The sequence below is a fragment of the Tachypleus tridentatus genome, chromosome 3, assembly GCF_004210375.1.
Source record: "Tachypleus tridentatus isolate NWPU-2018 chromosome 3, ASM421037v1, whole genome shotgun sequence".
NCBI classification, from domain to species: domain Eukaryota; kingdom Metazoa; phylum Arthropoda; class Merostomata; order Xiphosura; family Limulidae; genus Tachypleus; species Tachypleus tridentatus.
Window position 1 is genome coordinate 23398237 of NC_134827.1, and position 24587 is coordinate 23422823.

At 34.4% G+C, this 24587-nt stretch overlaps 1 protein-coding gene and 1 long non-coding RNA gene across 2 annotated transcripts in view; one reads left to right on the forward strand and one right to left on the reverse strand.

The window, feature by feature from the left end:
- LOC143246035 (uncharacterized) overlaps positions 1–24587 on the reverse strand; it is an 83865-nt gene that overhangs the window by 9884 nt on the left and 49394 nt on the right. The window contains exons 2-3 of the mRNA XM_076492276.1: positions 7076–7141; positions 5225–5611 (exon numbers count right to left, since the gene is read on the reverse strand). Of these exons, the coding sequence (XP_076348391.1) occupies positions 5225–5611; positions 7076–7141 (453 nt within the window). The remainder of the gene's footprint in view (positions 1–5224; positions 5612–7075; positions 7142–24587) is intronic.
- Positions 9624–15029, forward strand: LOC143246034 (uncharacterized). Its single transcript, XR_013025732.1, has 2 exons — positions 9624–9817; positions 14595–15029. It is a non-coding gene; the product is annotated as an uncharacterized LOC143246034 (long non-coding RNA).

Here is a 24587-nt window from a genome sequence, read left to right on the forward strand (position 1 = left end):
TGTTCTGCCTGTAGTTTATATAGTCTCCTCCAAGGCTTACCTATGTTTCTCTTCTTTCCTTCTTTATATAGATAATTTACGTACTGGATTGCCCTTAATAATTTTGTTTCAGCTCCATCTTGCTGAAGTGTTTTGACATGATCTTTTACCGTTCCTAATCTGTGAAGACTTATACCAGTTCGCTCTCTAGAAAATATAAAATAATTTGTTATTCATAGCGGTATCTCAACATCTGCACTGAAATATAACGAACTTGGACAAGACACGTGAAATTTGGTAGAAATTCATCTTTTTTTCGTATGGAGAAGCTAAAGACATTGCAAAGATTCTCTTCCAATAATGGTCAATACGGAAATGCACCTTCTTCTGCTCAAATCGTCACATACCTCAAGCAGATGGAGAAGGAAAGAGGTATTCCGGCTATTCCATTCCAACACATATCAATCAAGTCGCCAGATGCAACGCCCGTAGACTTCTATGCGATCAGACTATTGAAACGGATGCTGATGAACTGATGTCCTTACACACTAAATGGATTATGGAAAGCCACCAGGAAAGGGTGATGTGCTTTTTACATGACAGCCTTTTGACGGTGTCTTTTGCAATGTAAACAACATTACAGGTCTAACGAAAAGATGCACGGTTGACAGACAGCACATGATCGGACGTAATGACGTAAACTGCAACGTCGTGGCAAGACTCTATAATGATGTTAATTGAACATACTCGACACCTGTGTTTTGTCGTTGACATAAATAAGTGTTTTCAAATGATAATCTTTCACCTTTGACAGAGTTACTCTTGTTGACTCTACTTTGTTTTTCCATCAAGTTTCGGGCCACAATCTCAGAGATTTCCAGTTTTTCCCACCAGTAACAGAATATATTCATTATGCTTGTCACGAGTTCTGTAAGCTCATAATACAAAAGACAAACAAATATAACATAATTATGGCAGACTACTCACGAACGTAACAAATTTCAGCTCAATCGTAATGGTATCATTTTCGACAGACAAGCTTATATTTAAGTTTATTTGTTTTGAATTTCGCGCAAAGCTACACGAGGGCTATCTACACTAGCCGTCCCTAATGTAGCAGTGTAAGGCTAGAGGAAAAGCAGGTAGTCATCACCACCCACCGCCAACTCTGGGTCTGCTATTTTACCAAGGAATAGTGGGATTGACCGTTAGATTATAACGTCCCCACGGCTGAAAAAGTGAACATGTTTGGTGTGATGGTAATTCAAACCCGTGACCCTTGGATTACGAGTCTAATGCCTTAATTACTTGGCTATGCCGGGAATAGTTACTAAGGTAACTACTAGAAGATATAATATCTTTACTAAACCCTTTGCTTGGTATGTCAACAATTTTGCACCACAAATACAGATTTGTTTCAAATTTGGGGTCCGGCATGGTCAAGTGGGTAAGGTGTTCGACTCGTAATCTGAGGGTCACGGGTTCGAATTCCCCGTCACACCAAACATGCTCGCCCTTTCAGCCGTAGGGGCGCTACAATGCATACGGTCAATCCCACTATTCGTTGGTAAAAGAGTATCCCAAGGGTTGACGGTGGGTGATGATGACTAGCTGCCTTCCCTCTAGTCTTACACTGCAAAATTAGGGACGGCTAGCGCAGATAGCCCCTCAAATATCTTCGCGTGAAATTCAAAAAACAAACAATCAAACTTTCAGATTTGGAAAGTACAAAATTAACCATAAAGAAAACAGCATATTCAATAGATTTTCGTGTCAGTGTTCAAAACTGTTCTCATTTTGTGACGTTGAGAAGTATCAAATTATTGCTATTTCCAAACTAAATCATTTCAAATTAATAATTACATCCTTCCAATTACTCTCAACATCGTCTGAGACTCAAATTCGATTTTGTTTTTAATCGAAATTGTTTCAAAAAACATAAAAGAATTTCGAAAATTTCATGATGGAAGACGAATAGAACTTTCGCACATTTCTATCCAGTTTTTATTCTTTGATATAACATAGATTTGACCTTTCTTTAGGAATTTACTTTAGTTTGAAGTCATAGAATTCATTACTATGATAATGTGCTTTTCCGTGTTTTTCCACCACCTATTTGTTTCATATCCGTAACTGTGAAATGTAAGATTCAAATCTCTTAATGTTCTTACAAAAATTGCAAACCTTCACAAGGCATAATTACATGTTATACTTAAATATATCACAGGACTGTTTTACTCTCACGAAATGTCCATAGATTCTCTGGTAGTTCCTGTATGCTGAATCTGAAATTGATATTCATTTTTCTCTCTCACGTACACGTTTTCATAAAACGTCATATGTACTTTTACATTAGTGAATCATTTTTCTCGAAATCTGGTCACATTTTGATATATGCTTAAAAATGTTGACAACCAGTGGCTATAGATTTCTCTAGACCAATCGCGACGTGAGAGTTTCATCGATAGTTCTAGAACCCAAACATAATAATAAAAAATGTTCATTGTGGTAAACGAAATAATCAATCTGATCTAAGTGAGAGTTTTTCTCTCCCATATTTTTAAACGAATCCCCACGTGATAAAAAAATAATGAATATAATTTTAGAAATCAGCTGAATTATGAAAAAATCGTTATTAAAACCAAAACACCTTTTTATGAAGTTTAAATTCGCAGTGGCACGAGGAACATTGTCAAATGACCAAGTACATAATTATAAAATTATTTGACTAATAACCTCTCTAATGCGTCACCTGTAAAACCTAATCTGAGTCACGTGTAACATTTAATCTGGTAATAACAAGATTTTGACTCTTGAAACGTCTTTGACAAGTAAGGATGGTAATTCGTAACAGAGCTTGTACTGTGGATAACTAAACGTCTATAAGTGTCTTCTTTTCCCCAATAGTTTAAAATATTAGGATCTGAAAACATAATGAAAATCGTAAAATGAACTTAAATTTATATATAATATACGAGCAGTATCGGTCATGAGTTTCTATTGTGTTGGACATAAGCACTGGTTGTTAAAAGGATATACCAAAAATGCACATATATATATAAATTGTACTTTATAACTTACGAACTTCAATTAGCAATTTTAAGACATATAAATGTATTATTCATTATTAAATCTGTTTTATAACATTTTATTTAAATAGCATGAAAGCGTATTTATGTGTAAGAGTAGCAAAACTAAGAAGTTTCAAGCGCCAACTTTATTTGGAGCCAAATTTTAGACATATCAGCCTAAATATTCTATTTTAGTTTGGGTGAATCTAACTATAGAAGTGAAGAATGGATAATACTAGACAGAATTCACCTTTCTAAAATGATAGTTTTGTTTCGTTCGCTTCACGTTTTAAGAACTAAAACAGACAAATTAGTTTATGTCTTAATGAGTCACGAAGTGTAACTCGAAATAAGAGACAAGCTGTTAGAAAGTGGACAAATGACAGAAAAGTTAGCTCTATCATACCGAACCTCTGTAGACGTAATTAAAGAGAGCATTATTTATACATGCAACATAAGATATAACACGATTTTTACGTGTGATGTGAAATATAGCATATTTTCATGCAACTTAGAAACGTCAGCGTCAAGCCACATTAAAAGTAATCAATGATACATTGCTGAAAAAGAGTATGGAATTAGTTTTATAAAGATAATTCAATTGGTCTTCTGGTCATGTGGTTAAAGCACTCGATTCGTAATCTGAGGGTCGCGGCTTCGAATTCCCGGTGGGGACATTATAAAATGACGGTTATTCCCACTATCTGTTGGTAAAAGAGTAGCCCAAGAGTTGGCGGTGGGTGCTGATGACTAGCTGCCTTCTCTCTAGTCTTACACTGCTAAATTAGGGACGGTAGCGCAGATAGCCCTCGGATAGCTTTGCGCGAAATTCAAAACAAACCCATTGGTCTTTGTATTATATGTTGAGGGCAGAGTCGTCACCATCGAATGTAATATTGACCGACTTGAGTCGACATCTTTAACACATATTTATAAGAAGAAAAAGTACTAATTTTATTAATATACTTAAACTTAGAAAATGTTTTTACCAACTTCTATCATAGAAAAGAAAGTTGATCAAATCAAGAACAAGAGAACGTCCCATTCTTGATTACGAGACATCCACTTGAAATAAAAATGTATCTCAAAACGGCTGGTATGGGTATTAACACTTTTATTAATAAGGAAAGAACAACGTTTCCACCTTCCCCTTATTAATATCTTTAAGCAGTTCCTGCAGCAGGTTCCATTAACTGTGAAGGGGTCAATGAGACGGATAAAAGAGAGAACTTTAAATATAATTGATGGACAGTATCAGTTTGAGAGGCGCAAACCTCCTTTTACTCACACCGGAACTACTTTAAAGTCAGTCAAAATCTTCCTCTGTTAAGAAATCAATAAACTTAAAAACAGCAACACAAAATTAGTTTTTAAAATGGCAGAAATAAGACTAGTTTGACTAAATTAGCCATAAACAAAAATTAAACTGGTTCTTTATGAACAAACAAAGCCTGATATGGCCCATTGTTATAAATAAATCTTGACGGTTTCATCCGTTGTTTCAAAGAAAGTGTGTTGGTTATTCATATTGTCATTAATGAAGTAGCTGGTTATACTTATTTTTATAAATAAATCTAGCTGGTTATATCCATTTTACATTTAAAAAAAAAGTGTGTTGGTTATACCTATTGTTATAAATAAAGTTAGTTGGTTATATCCATTTATATAAATAAAGCTAGCTAGATATACCTATTGTTATAAATAAAGCTAGCTGGTTATATTCAGTTTTATAAATAAAGCTTGCTGGTTCTGGTGGTTAGGGTGTTCAGTTTGCAATAAGTGGGTTGCAGGTTCGTATCCCGTTAGTAAGCATGCTCGCTCTTTTCAGCCGTGGGGAAGGTGCGTTATAACATGATCGTTAATCCCACTGTTCGTTGGTTAAGAGTAGCCCAAGAGCTGATGGCGGATGATGTTAACTAGTTGTATTAATTCTAGTCTATCACTTCGAAATTAGAGACGGCTAGCACTTATTGCTCTCGAGAAGCTTTATGCAGAATTCGACAAAGCAAACAAACGAATTATAAAGAGCAAAAACGTGTGTTTCTTAATATTTAGCAACAGTATTCAACACGAGTGGAAATAGCTATTTGAGTTCGAATGCTGAAACAAAAAAAAAAAAGAACTCCTAATAGGTTTCCTAGCTTCGTTCCGAGACGACAATGACAAACACTTACCATCAAACCTAGCTTTCTTTTCTCTATCTCGAGCTTCGTCCTCGGCATGTTTGGAAGACAGAGTTTTCGCTCCTTCGGCTGGTCTGGCTTCAGTTATCTTTTCCAGAGCTGCACATGCGCGGAGGACGTATGTAGTGACTTGCTCGTGTTTATCCTGTTTCGGAATGGTCACCAACCTCCAATACTGAGCGTCCAGTGGAATTACTTCCTTAATCATTGACTTAAATAAACCATATCGACGGAAGATATTTCGTTCCGACTTGGAAGCGTCATACTTTTCATGAAGCGTGATTAAAAACAATTTAACTTTGCAATAAGATTCACTTACTTTACTGGTTACATTACGAAGACGTTCGTTGGTTTGGATAGCACCTTCACGCGTGTGATCTGAAATAAAATTATTTCTGATTCTTTAGAACTGCTAAAGTGCCTTAAAAACACTTAAGTAAGTGCTGGAGTAATGTAGGCATAACTAACTTTAAATGAAAAACTTTTAAAATTGTATATATTTATTTGATGAAAGTTTTGCTAAGAGCTATAGATTTACGCTTTTAAGCTTACATTAAACGTACGTGTATCCCCAAAATATATATTATTATTGGCCTGGCGTCAGTACCTTTCTGTTGGCACCTTTAGCCAGATAGCAGATCTGTTTCTTGCTAATGGCTATATTTCCATGGCTCTGGTATTACATTTACCACAATAACTTAAGTACAGCTCTAGAGAAATTAAAAAATAGACATAATTGTTGTCTTCCGAACTAAGAAATAGCTTCCTTTGATGATGTCATCCAAGTTATCTCACAAAACAATTGTGTGAATCTGTGTTTCAAATGTAAAGTTTTATGAATTAATAGTACCTTGGATATTTTAACACTTAAGCTTTACGAATTAAAATTATATGACTAACTGTTCTCGCGCAAGAATATCGATGGTTAAAATTAAGTAACTATTACGTTCAACGTTATTTAAAGAACATAATATTTAATTAATCACAAAAGCGAATCTTTTTTTTTTTTTCGCTAATAAAACCTGGAGATTTAATTTTAGTGGTAGAGTTTAGTGTACACGTTTGTCTAGAATACACATCATGACCTTTCCAAGGAAACTTCTTTAGGAGTCAAAATTCTGAGTTCTTATATGAACACAACGTGTCTTACTAACTACTGCTTCACAGGACAAGAAGACAGGAATATAATGCAGATAAATACATCCCATGGGAGAAAAGATTACACGTATACAACTTAGATAAACTGCAACTACTTCGTGAGTCATAACGTAACTCTTAAGAACCAGTCATACAGAGAACACAAAGCTTTCTTTAGGAGAATCAAATTTGTCAGCGATACATAACACATAATGTGCCCGCAATTTACCGAAATAACGACTACTTCGTGAGTTATGTTGTACAGGTTAGGATATAGGACTACACAGAATACGAAATTTGTCTCAGGAAAGACACATTATTCACTCATAATGATAAGTTATTATCATACTCGTAATACGTAATTCGCCTTAGGAAACATAACCTCGTGAAACACAATGCACGCTCTTCTTACAAACACAAAACATAATTTGGCTTACTAAAGTCTGGTTTGTGAGTTATGGTGTATATCTCGTTATACACGTATTTTACAGCTTGTCTTTATTTCGAATACTCGTCGAATTATGAATTATCACAAAACATGACATTTTTAGCTAAAACTGCACCTTGTGTCAAGAACACTCAGTCATAATAGGCACAAGACACGAGCTGTAAGTGAAGAAAACATTCTCATGACCATGTAAGGAAATCTAAGGAGACCAGAAAGTTTGCTGTCCACTCACAAATTATACAAAAGTCACAACTTACCTCCACACTCCACTTCTTGGACTAATTTTCTAACAGACGTCGTGAACTTGCCAACAAAGTTCGTACCTGTAAATGCAAATACTTGTTTCTCAAATAAAATGCTTTTAATAAACAAGCCTGATTATTGGTTATGGTATACGTGCAGTAACAAGTGTTTTTATTAAATGTATTGAAGAGCAAAATAGACAAGTTTATATGACATACCTGTTTATCACCAATAAGAATACTAATTTACCTTTGCTTAAAAATAACGTTAATAACTCTTATCATTAAAATTATGTCTAAAATTCGATATTACGTTCCCTTTAGTAATTCTCTACTTCTCAAACAATAGGTAAATGTCTCTATTACGTAACCAAGGAAACAAGATGGTGATAACGAACTGTACATTTTACAGTGCTCTAGTTTTACCCTTTTATCTAAGAAAGTGGACTGTGGATCTCAGGGTCCATGGTTTGGGTCCCGTTGTCGTAACAAAATCCCACTCCGCACTTTGGGCCATTATTAAAGTGAGAGTCAAATGTCACTTTTTGACTTAGTAGCTTGAGAGTTGATGGTGGGTGTTACTGACTAGATTGTTAGCTTGAAATCAAGAACTCCTATCGCAAATGGACTTTTAGTTATTTTTCTCTCTTAAGAATCTCACGTTTAATGTTATCTTACAATGAGTTATCTACGTTCTGATCATCGCAGAATCGAACCCAGATAATAGCTCTGACCCGCAGGTGCTCTTATGGTTCCATTACGTTACATATGCCTACAATAATATATAATAAACCTTAATGAGTACTTTGTAGAGACAATTCTGCAATCTATCAAACAAGGATATGAAAATAACTGAAGTTCTAGAGGAAGTAATTCCTAGTTCTAGAGGAAGTAATTCAGTCCGTTATGAATTTGCTCAGAACTACCATTGACGTCATCAATTTGTTTCTTCAGATCTATTTGAAATAACACTAGAGATGGTTTCTGGTTATTTTTATTTCGGAGAAGAGATTTTTCAACAAACCAAAGCCATACCCTGGTGGAATAAAATAGAAGTATTCTTCTAAGTCATTTTTGTTCATGTCTTTTTAAACCACATCAATGATCAGAACAAACAGAACATAAAATTAACAAGTGATATCGTTTTAGTGGTGACACTTTTCGGATCTGAAACTACGACCTTGACAACCTCCTGGAATATTATACCTTCTTAAACATTCGGCCTGAGTATATTAAATATATTCTTTTCACACTCTTTACTATGAAAAAATATATCACCGTTCATTAGTTTATACAGTAATCAAACACAAGTCATCCTTCACAATAAACCGTGGAGTCCTTTTTAGTTAACTGCACAGGGCATTTAAATGTCCACAAACGATAAAAGGTAAAAACAAGACTATACAATAATCCTTCAGATCAAAAGATGTCTGAAATACAACACTTACAAAAACTTATACAAATTAAAAACAAAAAAGAATTAGATTCGTGATGAGGTGAAACCCACTTGAAGTAAAAATGTGCCTCAAGACGGTCGGTATGGGTATCAACACAGATAACTACATTTCGGCTTTCTTAGGTTATCTTCAGCTTAACAACATGTTAAAGCAAAACAACCAAATTAGTTTCTAAAGTAAGCGTCACAAAAACCACATCATAGAAGAGAAAGCTACTTTGAATGTTCCATGCAAACGAGTGTGTGTTGTTTTTTTTACTTATAGAAAAGCCACCTTGGGCTATCTGCTATGTCCACCTAGAGGAATCAAACCCCTAATTTTAGCGTTGTAAATCCGCAGACTTAACACTGTACCAGCGGGAGACGCCATGCTAATAAATCCGCGAAGCATTTAATAAACCAAAGCTACGACACGAGAAATAAAAACAAAGATATTTGTTTTCAATTAATTACTTACATTAAATAAAAATAAGATATAATTTTCCACTCTATGTTAAACTCTTTTCACTTACAAGAGATAAAAACAAGGAATAATATTCCAGTCTATGTTAATTTTTACTATTTTACTATCTGGCATGGCCAGATGGTTAAGGCACTCCACTTATAATCCGAGGGTTGCGTATTCGAATCCCCTTCACACCAAAAATGCTCGCCCTTTTCGCAGTGTAGGCATTATAAAGTGGCGGTCAGTCCCACTATTCGTTGGTAAAAGAGTAGCCCAAGAGTTGGCGATGGGTGGTGATGACTAGCTACCTTCCCTCTAGTCTTACACTACTAAATTAGGGATGGCAGTTAGCCCTTGTGTAACTTTAAGCGAAATTCAAAACAAACCAAACCTGTTAGTAGGTATATTTCAGTTATTAGAGGCATTTGAAATCTATTTTTTCGTCTGTCACGAGACACATTGTCCAAGAATCTTTTTCACTCAACTGGATGAACGCATTACAGTTAAAAATTAATTAGAAATTTATTTGCATAAATTCTGTGAATTAAATTGCCCATCACGAAAGCCCTTTCCCCCCAAAAAAATGCGCCATTGAAACTTATACTAATATATTCTTTAGAATCCCACGAACGTGACAATGAAATACCGTATGGACACAAGATCTCCTTAAATCATTCACACAATTTGAAAGCATCATATCAAGTTGACAAAGACTGAAATTCGATTACTTATAACACTAGGATCAAATGATCCGATCGACTGGATGTGTACGTAAAAGAACCTTTAAAATATGTTGCATCAAGCGTTCCACTCAAAACTTTGAAAGCGCCAACATCTACTGAACTTTTTTCCATAGGTAAGTTCCCAAGATACGTCTCATCTTCTGTAATTATAATTTGACGAGATTCATTTGTCTACGTAATAAGTTACAGGCATACAAAATAATCAAGTTAAAGTGTTTTATAATGAGACGAATGACTTAAAGACCTGTTCACAAGCAGCTAAATTAGAACTATTAACATGCTGTCTGATCACGAACATTTATTTGTACGTACGTGTAGAATATCGAAATTTTAAATTTTGTTTGCTAGTTTTCTTCAGAAACAGTTTGTTTGTTTTGATATTTCGCACAAAGCAACTCGAGGGCTATATGTGCTAGCCGTCCCTAATTTAGCAGTGTAAGACTAGAGGGAAGGCAGCTAGTCATCACCACCCACCGCCAACTCTTGGGCTACTCTTTTACCAACGAATAGTGGGATTGACCGTAACATTATGACGCCCCCACGGCTGGGAGGGCGAGCATATTTGGCGCGACTCGGGCGCGAACCCGCGACCCTCAGATTACGAAGCACACGCCTTAACGCGCTAGGCCATGCCAGGCCCCTTTAGGAACAGAATTGTTCATAAAAAAGATCATAAGTGGTAAATACTAAAGAACGGCTCAGGTTTGAAAGTGTCTGTCTTGGACATGGATATTTTTCAGTTTTGCTTTGAGAGAAAAAAAGCAATTAGATTTTCATCGAAAATAAATGAAGTAAACTGTAGATTCATTCCACTGTTAAAACAATTACTACTTTAATTACAATTCAAAATTTGGTTCATTTTTTATATTGTTTTATAATGTTGAATTAAAATTTCTCAATGCTAAACCTACTCTGAGCGCTAACTTTCCGACTGTTTGTCGTTTATTCAATGAGCTGCCAGATGTGAAAATGTCTCATATTAGGCCCCCCCAAGTAGTTAAGGCACTCGACTCGTAATCTGAGGGTCGCGGGTTCGAATCGCCGTCGCACCAAACATGTTCGTTCTTTCAGCCGTGGGGGCGTTATAATGTTACAATCACTCCCACTATTCGTTGATAAAAGAATAACTCAAGAGTTGGCGGTGGGTGATGATGACTAGCTGCCTTCTCTCTAGTCTTACACTGCTAAATTAGGAACGGCTACCACAGATAGCCTTCGTGGAGCTTTGCGCGAAGCTCAGAACAAACCAAATCAAATCCATTGTTACGTAATGTTTTAGTTAATAAATTTAATATGAAAGCAACAATAACGTATTTGGAAACAATAACATACTTACATGTCTATATTTTTCTTTTAATAATTAACATTAATTGAAATGAAACACTTATGAGAATAAAGTATTGACATCTTGCAATCGATTAAATCGATAAAATGTCAAATACATTTCTGTAAAACGCTTACATTTACATCTCTGATTTATGTTTTTATACAATGTTAATTATAATCCGTAACAATTGTCTTGAGAGCAAAGAGTCTTTAGAATCAGAAGCCCATAATTGCTAAATTAATTATCCTATAGAAATATATTTATTTAAAAGATGAAATTACGTTTTTACTTTCATTTTATAAACAGAATTATTCAGACAAACATCCACGCGTAATGGAAGGAAACATAATTTTTATACTTGAAATCCAGAGAATTTTCTGAAATCTGTCAGTAGGTGGCGGCTACTCACGAATGTGTGTGTGTGTGTGTTCGGGCTACCTGCTGGGTCCACCGGGCAACTTACGAGATCAGATGAGTTAACACACACACACCAAATAAAAATTTAATATTAAGATTAATAATGCGTGATATTTCAGCAACAAACTAGAGTATTCAGCTGATCCAAGGTTGGATTCTCTTACCAGTACGAACGAACAAATTGAACAAAGCTCATGTGCTAAACTTATTAAATAAACTGTAATTATATAGCTGGAAAGTTAGCTAGCTGTAAGAGAGCACAGAGACTGTATTTAAACAACTTCTGTATAAAGTTATATTCAACAACTAGACATATCTTGTTTATTCGAATAAAATTTTGTTTCGAAGACCTAGAAAACCTAGAACTCATGTAGCTGGAAAATTGTAATACTTAGCTGATCCTGGGATAAGATTTGTATCTCAGAACGGCTGGTATAGGTAGTAAGACTTTTATTGCTAAGCAGAGAACAACGTTTCGACCTTCCTAGGTCATCTTTAGGTTAACGTTAAGGAAGGTCGGAACGTTGTTTTCTGCTTATCAATAAGTGTTAATACCCACACCAGCCGTTCTGAGATGCACTTTTATTTCAAGTGGGTTTCTCGTCATCAAGAATTACTTCATCATGGTATGAGATTTGTTATCTCCTACGGATTTGTTTTATATTTACAGAGTATAAGTGTTAGTTCAACTCTGAACAAACACTTGGACCATTTTCGTTGACTTTGTTGCATATACTCTGGTAAATCTTTCTTGTTTTTCCAAATCACAAGGACAGTTGAGAGTAGAGCTAAGCCTAAAATAAATGTACGTTATTTTGTTTCGTACATTGGGATTTTATCTGTTTGCAAATTCAAAGCATTTAGATAAAGTACTAATTGAAAGATAATTGACAATTTAAAACTATTAAATATTCAACATATTTTAGTATATTATTAACCCCTAGTGAAATAAAATCTCGTTACCAAACGACAGGCACAAAACTTGCAAAATATTACTCATAAAACCTGTTTTGTTATTTTCCTGTTATCCATACGGGGTAATTACTAACAAAAACAGGATTAAAGTTCTTAAAACTACTTACAGAGATGGACAAAAAAGTAGCACCACTCGAAAATGTTGTTAATTTGTTATATTTTTTATTAGATAACAGTAAAATAGCAAAAAAACTACGTTTTTTGAAAACACTCGACGATATACGTTCAAATATGATCTCAAATCTTAATTTTAACACCGACTTTCGTAAATACCAGAACCATTCATGATTTTAGTTACATTAGTTACATTTTCTCATAAAAAGTGCTGTTAATTTGCTGTAGTTTCTTAGATGTTCATGTTCCGATTAGTCTACAAAATAATCCAACAAGTTTCTGTGCAATAATTGAACGTAAAAATGAAATTCAAAATAACACAAACCAGTTTCACAAGTTAATATTTATTCGGCATTCCCTTGGATTTCATTACTGTTTCACATCAACACAGCATGCTTTTAATGGGTTTGTACAAATATTCTTGAGTGCCATCCTTCTTTGAGTACTTCAAAAAATTCATCATTCGATTTTTCAATAACCGGTTTAACTCAGCCATAAATCTTTAATCAGGTTGATATCAGTTGTTTGACCTGGGCGTTCCATAATATTAATTCTCTTATTTTTAAGATATATTTTACCGGCTTGCAGGAAACTTATTTGTAGTATAATTACAATAAGAAGATCTAATAAACTACAGCAAGTGTTCAACACTTGTTATAATAAACTACAGCAAGTGCCCAACACTTTTATGGTAAAATATAACTAAAATCATGAAAATTTCGGGTGTGTACAAAATCCAGTGTTTAAAATTAAGATTTGAGATAATATTTGAACGGGTCTCGTCGAGTGCTTTCTAGAAACATACAGCTGTACATATTTTTCTGTTATCTAATAAAAGATATAATCAATTAATATTTTCAAAGGGGCCACTTTTTTGTCTGCTCCTTGTATCTTAAAAAATAATATTTCCCCAGATACACATTGAAAGTTATACATTTTATTCAGAAACGTGTGGACACTAACCTGAGTGTCTCAAAATCATATTAAGCTGCACTAATAGACAGCCATTAAACAATTCATTTGTAATCCCAACGCATACATACAATATAATTGTCTTTGTCACTCCTTGTGTTAGTTTTATAGCGAAAATTGCATGTTGTTTGTTTTTAAACAAAAGAGACTGACTACAATGCATGATTGGTAAAAGTGCTTGAGTTTTGATACAATGGGTGCATGTAACACAATAAAATGCTTAACTTCGCCAAGTAACCAGTGGGATTATTTTTTCGCTGGATGCCACTGTTCCCTCTCATTTTACTGAGCGCAAGGAAAAAAAAATACTACCGAAGCAATCTGTTTTTAAGAGTTGTAATTCCTATAAGAAGTGTCAAAGGGGAAATATTCAACTCAAATTAATTTATTCGACATGTTACAATAAAATCATACATGGATATAATACTGACACGTAAAATATATATACATAAACCGAGAAACAACAAATATATATTTTCTCTTCTTAATAATTTATCTTCTCAGTTCAATCATTCAGCATATACTAAGACTAACGGATCGATATTGATATAAAATTTAGATATGGCAAAAAAAATGAGTAATTTTCATGTAACTGTACTCTTTTAAAATAAGCATTTTGATTTCTTTGTTTTTTTGTGCAATTAACTGTTAAAGTCCGTCACGTGTGTTGAAACCCGATTTCTAACGTTGTAAGTTCTCATATATACCGCTGTGCCAATGAGGCAGCCAACTGTTCAAAGACATGGGGCGTGACAAATAGATAGGCATTTATTCTGTTATATATATAGATAGACATTTAATTCACTTTAGCGTGACAAATAGATAGGCATTTGGTCTATTATGTATATATAGAGAGATTGGCATTTAAATCACTTTAGCTTTGACATATAGATATGCATTTGATTTATTATATACATAGATAGATAGATACTTAAATCACTTTCATCTCAAACTACTGTTGGTTTTCTTATGATATGAACGGCTTTTGCTGGCGAACAGTGATTATAATTAATTATATGTCATGACACAAAAGCATTAAGATTTATTTAATTTTAACACAGTTTGTTTTTTATTTGCTCCCTTAGGACGTTTCAAGAAGAAGAATCTGTTTCAACCATACTGTGTTGGCAATGTTTCTGGTTGACACTGTGAGGGTGCATCCTCTCATCTTCTCACAACCTATACGTTTTACTTTTTACTATAGTTTACTCACCTCCAGAAAGAAAAAAAAAATAGAAAATCCGAGAATAGAAAATAACTTATTAAGCAAATTTAAATCGGATCATAAATATGCTTTATTAAAATATTAAAGTGAACAAGAGCCGTCTTGTAGAACATTAGATTGCTAAACTAATTACCAAAATCTTCATAAACATAGCAGTGGTGATGAACAAGCGACTGAAAATGCTTGGATCGGGTCTGGAATAATTACATTCAGGCTCTGATTTAATTCGAATATTGTAAATTTTGATTTTGTACAGTAATCCGAAATGTTTAATAAAGAACAGAAGTGGGTCTTATTTGAATACTAATATTTTGATGACTTCGCAATTTGGCCTGATATGGAATGTTTGTTATAGCACCCAGTCTTCATTCTACGAGGCGAAGGTTCGCATCCCATCCCCGAACGTGTTTGCCATTTCAGCCGAGGAGGCGTTGTTATATAACAGTTAATCCCACTTTTTGCTGGCAAAAAATAAACCAAGAGTTGATGGTGTTGACAGCTGCCTGTTTTTTTAGTCTAACACTTCTACATTAGGAGCGACTAGAAAAGGTAGTCCTCGAGCAGTTTTTGCGCGAAATTCAACAATAAATAAACAAAATTTCGCCGTTGCGCTATTATAGAGAAGAAGGATGTAGACGTTTCGATATAAATTAGCTACTTTTGAAACAAGAAAAAGATGTTTGTCTCTTTCTTCATCGTTTAATTTGTTCCTTGTGGTTTTTATGTATTTTTAGCTGAAATCCAACATATGACCCATCTGGCTATATATTATATTCAAACGACTCAATCACATCCTATATTTAACAATTTTGTATTTAAATAGCACCTTTTAACACCGAAATTGATATCCTATACAAAATATGTCGTGACAATTTATATGTACGTTAGAACTACAGCTTTACCTCTTCAGTCATTCCATCAGTAGTAAGCAACAAAAACACTATGAACAAACTGTTTTATTATCTTTAGAAAATTTCTTTCCAATTGGATTTATTTTGTAGTCGGCATTTCTTTTAAGAGTTTCTGGAATTCGTCTTAAGAATAAAAAAAAATGAGATGTCGATTTCATTTGTAGCAAATGAACGTCATATCCTCAAGCGTATTGAGGTTCGTATTGGACAACCCGATCGGTATTCGAGATTGGTAGTTTTGTCAACCACTTTTAGTCATTTCCTACATTAAACGACCTCACTTCCAAAACATATTGCCTTTCAGCACCTGTAGAAAGATTGAAATATTTTCTAGGAATGTTCAAGTAGTCGATTACATGGCTAGCTGGTAACTTGTAAGTTAAAAAAAAACAAACAGAAAATTTGAGCCACCTTTAGTGAAAACATTATCAACTTGTAAGCCTGCGAATCAATCAGAATATAAAACACACGCGTGCGGAACAGGATTTGTTAAAAGTGTTTCTTTCGCATTTGCACATAAACAAGAAAATATTTGCAGAGAAGCAAATTCACGAAATAAATGTTTTGTGTTGTTCTTTGCGTTATGTGTTGTTATTTTTGTGTCATATCGATAAATGTCAGAAATAAATAAACATTCACCGGAACTTTTCTTGAAACTTCCATATTAAATATCACATATCTTAATATTTTAACACAACTGACTCATCTTAAGTAGGATCGGCATGGCCAAGCGTGTTAAGGCGTGCGACTCGTAATCTGAGGGTCGCGGGTTCGCATCGCGGTCGCGCCAAACATGCTCGCCCTTTCAGCAGTAGGGCGTAATATTGTGACGGTCAATCCCCACTATTCGTTGGTAAAAGAGTAGCCCAAGAGTTGGCGGTGGGTGGTGATGGCTAGCTGCTTTCCCTCTAGTCTTACACTGCTGAATTAGGGATGGCTAGCGCAGATATCCCTCGAGTAGCTTTGTGCGAAATTCAAAAACAAACAAACAAACATCTTAGGTAGCGTCACCTATAAATAGAAATACTTTGACGAGAATAACGATTTAATTTTGTAAATTATTTTTGTCCTGTGTAATCTTCGTGGCGTGGTTATGCTACCTTCATGCATACCTATAAATCTGGCCTAGATAGAGTAAAACCAAACCACTGAATATAATGTAATTTTCCAGTCATATTTTATGTTTATTGAAAAGTTACGTTGGATCAAAGTGTGTTACAAAGTTGATTGCATTATCTTAAAACGATTTGGAGCCTCACCACTTGGTTAAACTCCGTATTGTCATGTTTTATCATGCTCTGACAGCCATGGATCTCGAAAAGAACCCTGCAACGTTGCTTTAATTGTAAAAGAATCTGTAGCAAGACTGTTATGTCAAAAACACACCACTGCTCTTGAATGACTTTTCGTAACTCATCTATTTTACGAATATAACGGTTTCCCAGCACCCGTTTTAACATTCCAAATGCATAGAAATTAAAATGTCCTGCATCAGTGACTTAACCAGAACATCTTCTTGCAGAATAGCACAAATACCGTTTACATTTTACAGTTGTTTGAGATTTACAGCTTTAGATTTGACGAGTTGCCTCATTTGGCGAGCTAATACTCTGATTGTACTAGATATACAATCTAGTATTTGTATGTTTTTCTAGATATACTTCGATCTTGATCACATAGTTTGCTATTATTCGCAGAACATGGATGGCTTTTACCACTAATTTTGTCTTTGTTTATTCTCACTTATTGTAACATACCATACTTTATTTAACACGGTTGAGGCAAGATTTTATTGAAGGTGTTGTCTTTCTTGATGGTCCTTGTCACCAAAAGATAATTCATTTCTTTGTTTTCCAATGTCATTAAATACAAGCGATGTCATCTTCTTGGAATTTCTAAGTCCTTAACACAAAAACATCTTTGCGATTTGAGCGTATGAACTTTTTTCTTTGTTAAAAAGGGTTGTTACATGCCGTATCCAAAAGCGATTTATTTTCGATGTATCATACAACCTACGAAACGAAAAACAACGTTAAGTATGCTTTTCATATATATCAAAAAGTATATGCCTTTCATTTTGACTTGCTTAATGTAACGTTTTAATGTAACGCACACAATCCTCTATGCATTGCTATATAAACGCTGATCCGTGTTGGTATCGAACATGCTTATTACATTTTTCCAGAATATTCTACATTTTATTCGATACTGATGATTTATAACAGTTTGTTTTGTTAGCCCTCTCTAATTTAGCAGTGTAAGACTAGAGGGAAGGCAGCTAGTCATCACCACCCACCGCCAACTCTTGGACTACTCTTTTACCAACGAATAGTGGGATTGACTGTAACATTATAACGCCCCCACGGCTGAAAGGGTGAACATGACGTAGATTATTTGAACCCGCGACCCTCAGATTACGAGTCGAGCTCCTTAATCACCTGGCCATGGAATTATAAAAGAATAATAATCACCATGGAATTATAATAGAATAATAATCACCATGGAATTATAATAGAATAATAATCACCATGGAATTATAATAGAATAATATTTTGGTCCCAGTGTACAAATGACTTACGTTATGTAGTTTAGTGGCTCAACGGTATATCTGCGGACTTACAACGCTAAAATCCGGGTTTCGATACCCATGGTGGGCAAAGCACAGATAGCCCATTGTGTAGGTTTGTGGTTAATTCGAAACAACAATATATATATATGTGTATGTATTCTTTTATCAGCCCGTTTTATCTGTAAGACATGTGCTACAGTGCACATAAGTAAGTGTTCATTAAATATTACAACTCCATGAACAATATCTCCTAAAAGATAAATATTCCCTTTTATTTTAATGGTGGCTTTGTGGTAAAGCAGTTCAGATATCAAATGATAACAAAGATTATTATGCGGGTAACTAGCGTGATAGCTAACCACAAGTACTGTTCTGAAATTAGAAAGTCCTATTACAACGTGTCTTTAAACTTTACGTATTAAAAATCTATCGTGGTTCACCAGTTTGCAGTAGATTATTTTATAATGGCTGCTTTAAAGTGTTTCTGTAATGGATTTAATCTTGGGCTCTTCTGGCGTGATAATCTCTTATTGACGAAAATTTTCTTTGGTGACGGCTTACTTTTGTTACTTGAATATATTGAGGTAGCCAATAACACATTACTATATGCTAATTACAGGCAGTTGTGTTATCACGGTTTGCAGCCTAAAGTACAGTCTCCTATGGTATTTCACAGAAGACAGCCGATTTTCAGTTTTATACAGAAAAGAAAACTCGAGGTTCTAAACAACTGGTGTCTTTTTGTTCACTTTTTAGATAAAAGATTAAATGAAACAATTACAAGGTAAGAGTATGATCCAAGACATTAAAACAATATAAGCTTATAAAGGAAAGCCAAATATGTACAGGTTTTATAGCTGCAATATCTCTAGTGGTTCTTCCTATATTGCTGGTACGTTTATATTTGGACATTGTGAAGATGTAATAGAAAGACGGTTCTACGGACCTATGTTGGCTTTTACTGTTCTACAAACTTAAAGCTATTTCAGCAAGTTCATGTAGCTAAGCAAACAAGCATCGTAGTAGTGCTATCACCAATCCAAACGAGGAGTGATTTGTTCCGACATTTAGTGAATTAGTTCTTTTTACAGTCACCAGGGAAGTTCCCAAATTCTTAAAAAGCAAATACCGTCAGTAGTTACTAAATATCAAGGTAACGAACTGAAAGTTTGAATCTGAATATGGAGGTCGTAATATTAAAACAACAAAGATCAGTGAAAGGTAGTTAGGCAATACGGAACTGCAGTATATGGAAGACAAAAACAACAAATCAGAACTGTTTCTTACACCAAAAACTCAAACCAAATTCTATTTCTCATAACTGTATAAAGAGCAACGTAACAGTAACTCTGCCTTTCAAACACAACGTGTATCTTTAACACTACCAACCAGAGAAGAAATAAAGCCTTCCAAATGAACCCCCTATCGTATAAAGTCAACATACTTTTGTAATAAACGAAAGCATAAACAGAGTTCACTTTTAATGCATTTTGAGAAGGTTAACAGTGGAATTAAGTTTATTTCTTTGGTTTTAGAAAAACATAACTTTCTCACGAACAACCTATGGGTAATGTACAGACGAGCTACCTATCGACGGTGAAATAACGCTCAACTAGGCATGAGTAGTTAACGGATCAGTGAACCAACAAGTAACCTCAGAAATAGCAATAATCTTCAAGAAGATATGAAACAATCAAGCAAACAAACTAGGCCTCACTGACGCTACTCTTCAAAAAGAAATTTTTACAATAAGCTACATATGCCTTTTTACTCCATTACGTTTCACTAGCTAGTGTTTTCAATAGGCATTTTGATACAGTTGTGTTTTAGCCTACCCAAGAGACATGCGTTTCACATGGTTTACCTAAATGTTGATAACTATATATTTTCTATGTAAATATTTTTAATATACATCTATTATATATTATTAACTTCATGAATTGTCCGTTCCCTGTCAAGTGTCCAAATTAATTGAAATATGTATTTAAAAACACAAATAAGTACTTTTAAGAACATTTATTCAAAAAATTCAATTTTCATAACATTTAAATTTTTATCCACACATCTGATATGTATTTTCGGAACAAAAATTACACAGTCTAAATTATATCTTCTTAATATATCACATATTGAGAATTATCATATATTTTATATGTACTGTGTTTATATTTCTTAACATAGCAAGACATCATTCTACTGCATTCTATTTCGAAGGAAAGTTTTTAATGACCAAAGTCTCTTTGATTCCATTGTTTTAAACTTTGTAATTTTCGACGTGAAATTACTGAAAGTTAAAACACACTAAACACTCACTGACACTTTCATCTTTTTTTTTATCTTTATTAATCCATCCCTCATGCCCCCTAGTGGCTCAGCGGCATGTCTGCGGACTTACAACTTTTAAAATCGGGTTTCGATACCTGTGGTGGGCAGAGCACAGATAGCCCATTGTGTAGCTTTGTGCTTAATTCAAAACAACAATAACAACCATCCCTCATAGAGGGGATGTATACTTAAAAATAGTACAGATAAATCAAATACAATGTTACTCTGAGAGTGCGTCAAAATTCCATCAACCAATCGTTTTAAAATCCAGAAGACTGACACGTGTAGATGAAGTTCGAGCACTTCGTCTCACTCATTCTGTATTTATACACAAAATATTTCCTTATTCTAATAATAGAAATTTAAATCTTCAGCGTTAAGGGCCCCTCTAGGTTATACTTGTTCAAAAACACTGCACAATAAAGTATTGTTTGTTTTTTCAAGGCATATTTACCGGATAATTGTATGTTTTTTTGTTTTGTTTTAAACGTTACATACCTCCACTTTAGGGGTGGAAGCACTATAGATGTGCTCCTAAATCGTGATTACATCTTGAACATAAGAAAAACACTACAGGAAAACGAGCCGTACGTTAGACTCATATGGTTGAATAGAGACATATTTGATCATTAGCAAAGTTAACCTAGAAAGGGGTTCTGTCAAAATGAAGTTCAGTGAGCTTCAAATGATTCATTTTACAGTAGGATTTCCCACCATTTGTTTTTTTTTTAATTTCGGGCAAATCTACACGATGGTTTATCTACGATAGCCGTCCCTAATTTAGCAGTGTAAGACTAGAGGGAAGACAGCTAGTCATCACCACCCACCGCTAACTCTTGGGCTACTCTTTTACTAACGAATAGTGGGATTGACCGTAACATTAAAACGCCCCTACGGCGAGCATGCTTGGTGTGACAAAGATTCGAACCCTCGACCCTCGGATTACGGGTCGAGTGCCTTAACCACCTAGCCATGACGGGGCCGTCTTTGATAAATACCCAACAAACTTTCCAAGAGCATATGAATCGCTTTTAAATTTTTTTTGCTATTTTTTCTCCCATTCCATTAATCAAATAATCTCTTTCTCGCGCCAGTAGGTTGACCATTTACATCAAATGTTCCGTTAACATACTTTATATTCAAACTGAACGTCACACAAATTTAAATCTTTTTACATGCATGGGAAAGCCATGTAGAGCAAACAACTTTTTGTCTTGCAAAGCAGAAATAATTATAGGTGACAAAACAATTCCAAGCCTGCTGCTACAAGGAATACAAATATAGACGTGTCACAAACATCTGTTAATTTAATCGAATTATTATGAATTGTAACGAATGCTTAACCCTTTAAAAGAAGGTATTTTAACAAACTTTATTTAAACAGACATAATTTCGACCTCTTTCTGCACAGAAAGCTTGACAGTTTGTCAGAACAGAATATTATAGAACTTTGCATTTCTTTATGTTTATTGAGGCTAATAGAGATATTCTAGATCAAAATTAAAGTGCTTTATGTATATGCTAATACTTTACGTATTTTTTAAAACTAGTAAACATATTGTATCTAAGACACCGACACTCTGATTTGTTTTTTGAATTTTGCGCAAAGCTACTCGAGGGCTATCTGCCTTAGCCGTCCCTAATTTAGCAGTATACGACTAGAGGGAAGGCAGCTAGTTATCACCACCCACCGCCAACTCTCGCACTACTCTTTTACGAACGAATAGTGTGATTGACATTATAACGCCCCACGGCTGAAAAGGCGAGCATGTTTGGTGCGACGGGGATTCGAACCCGCGACCCTCAGATTACGAGTAAAACGCCTTAACCCACCTGGCCATGCCGGGCCACGACGTACTACGCCTGTATATGTAGTTCACGATGAATTCCAGACCGTTCTAAGAATGACGCCATTTATGACTGGGAGAGAATGCCACAACCTTTACTTGGACTGATATTCGTTTAGCAAGTTTTTAATTAATACATTATCAAATAATACAGTATTTCGAAAAAGTATTGTTTAATGGAAGAGGAAAATTCGCAAATGGAGCGTTTTATAATGTTATATGTATATATATATATATATAAATGTATTTCTTATAATGTTATATGTATATATATATATATAAATGTATTTCTTATATATTAGCCGAAAAATCAAATCCCAATATATTCTGGAGCAACAAAACATAGGTCATAGTTACAAAATAATATTATTGAAACTTCTATTTTCATTGAAGTATTTAAATATTTCTAAACTTTAAATTTCGTGTCTACAAATAAATAAATCTATCTCGACGCATCTTCGAGTTATTTTATAAATACATAAAACTAAACAAATAAGAAAGGTTCACCTCTGGAAATATTGGTTATTTGTCTCATAATTTTGAAAACTACTTCGACATACTTGTTTAGTTTCACATTGATTTAACTTCTGTGTAGTTCATGCAGTTTCCCTATGATACAAGCTCTGTGTAATTTGTTTTGTGTCACCTTTATATAACGTTTATATAGCTAGTATAGTTTCGCTCTGTTATTTCGATTGTCTAACTCAACTTTGAGATCGTTCCTGTGTAGTTTATTTAAAACCTATTCCAAATAATTGCGATGTAATGTTTCTCGTTTCATCTCGAAGTAACTAAAAATGAGTTAATTTATAACTTGTTCAAAACAAGTTTTATGTAGTTTCTCAAATAATAGTGTATTTCGCCCTTGACAACGTAATGTGCTGTTAGTGGATTTTATTTGATAGAGGCCGTACAATACCATGAAACCTTCCCCAGGAAAGCGGTGAAAGTGAGACTAAACTTTTATGGCCTCTCTAAACATCACGTGCAAAAAACTTGTTTTTCGTTATAATGTTATATATATATATATACACGTGTATTTCTTATAATGTTATATGTGTATATATATATATACACGTGTATTTGTTATAATGTTATATGTGTATATATATACACGTGTATTTCTTATAATGTTATATGTATGTATATATACACGTGTATTTCTTATAATGTTATATGTATGTATATATACACGTGTATTTGTTTGCGGAACTAATTTGTGTAAAGGCTTCGAATTGTTAATGAGAATTTAAAAAATACACATTTACACCTAAAGCCAACTGCTTAGTTATCATTTTAGGCAGACAATCAGATAGGTTCCTGGCTCTGTTCTTATCAGACATACCAGGTGTCAGTCACACAGGTACCAGGGGACATTGGAGAAATGGCGCGTCACAAAGTGATTTCACGCGTCACCTAGTCTCTCGCTCACCTAAAATGATATATTCATGAATAGTCTAAACTTACGAACCAAACTTATAGTGAAAGGACATGCATGTCGTAGATTTTTTGTTTCTTTCCAGTGTTACCTACCGTAACACAAAGATAAACTAACTTGAAAATGCAGCAACTGGAAATTAACACTACATGTTGAGGCTTTAGAGTATATCCTAAACCCAAGTCAGTAAACGTAATTACACAGTGTATTAGCTCAGCCTACATTACTCATATGGCAATGACCTTCTATATTAATTGGACAAATCCGTATTTTGAGGTCATGTGAAATAAGTTGATAAAAAAACGTTTGTGGATTTCAGCAGTAGCTAGCTGTCTCCACTAGAAGAGTGGACACGATAATGTGAAGGTAGATATTTAGTAAAGTGTGTCACGCACTCAAACCTGGGATAATCTCACTTGAGTTCGTTACGACTCATACTTATTTGTACGAACTTGGATCAAGATTAACTGTTTCCTTCATACAACGTCAAATGTTATTATATGTTATTTGTTACACTAGTACACATGCACAAATTCCGGAAAAAAAATATTACATAAACTTATAGCCTCTTCTGATTCAAGTTTAAAATGTTTGGAATTTCGTGATGGACAAAATATGACCTTGACCTCGTCTTCACCAAAACGAACTTACACCTCAAACACAACTTAACTATAATAAAGCAGATTTGTAGCGATACAAAACAAAGTTAAGATAAATTATTACCATCTTCAAAGACAACAAATGCCTTGTGTCCGTACACAAG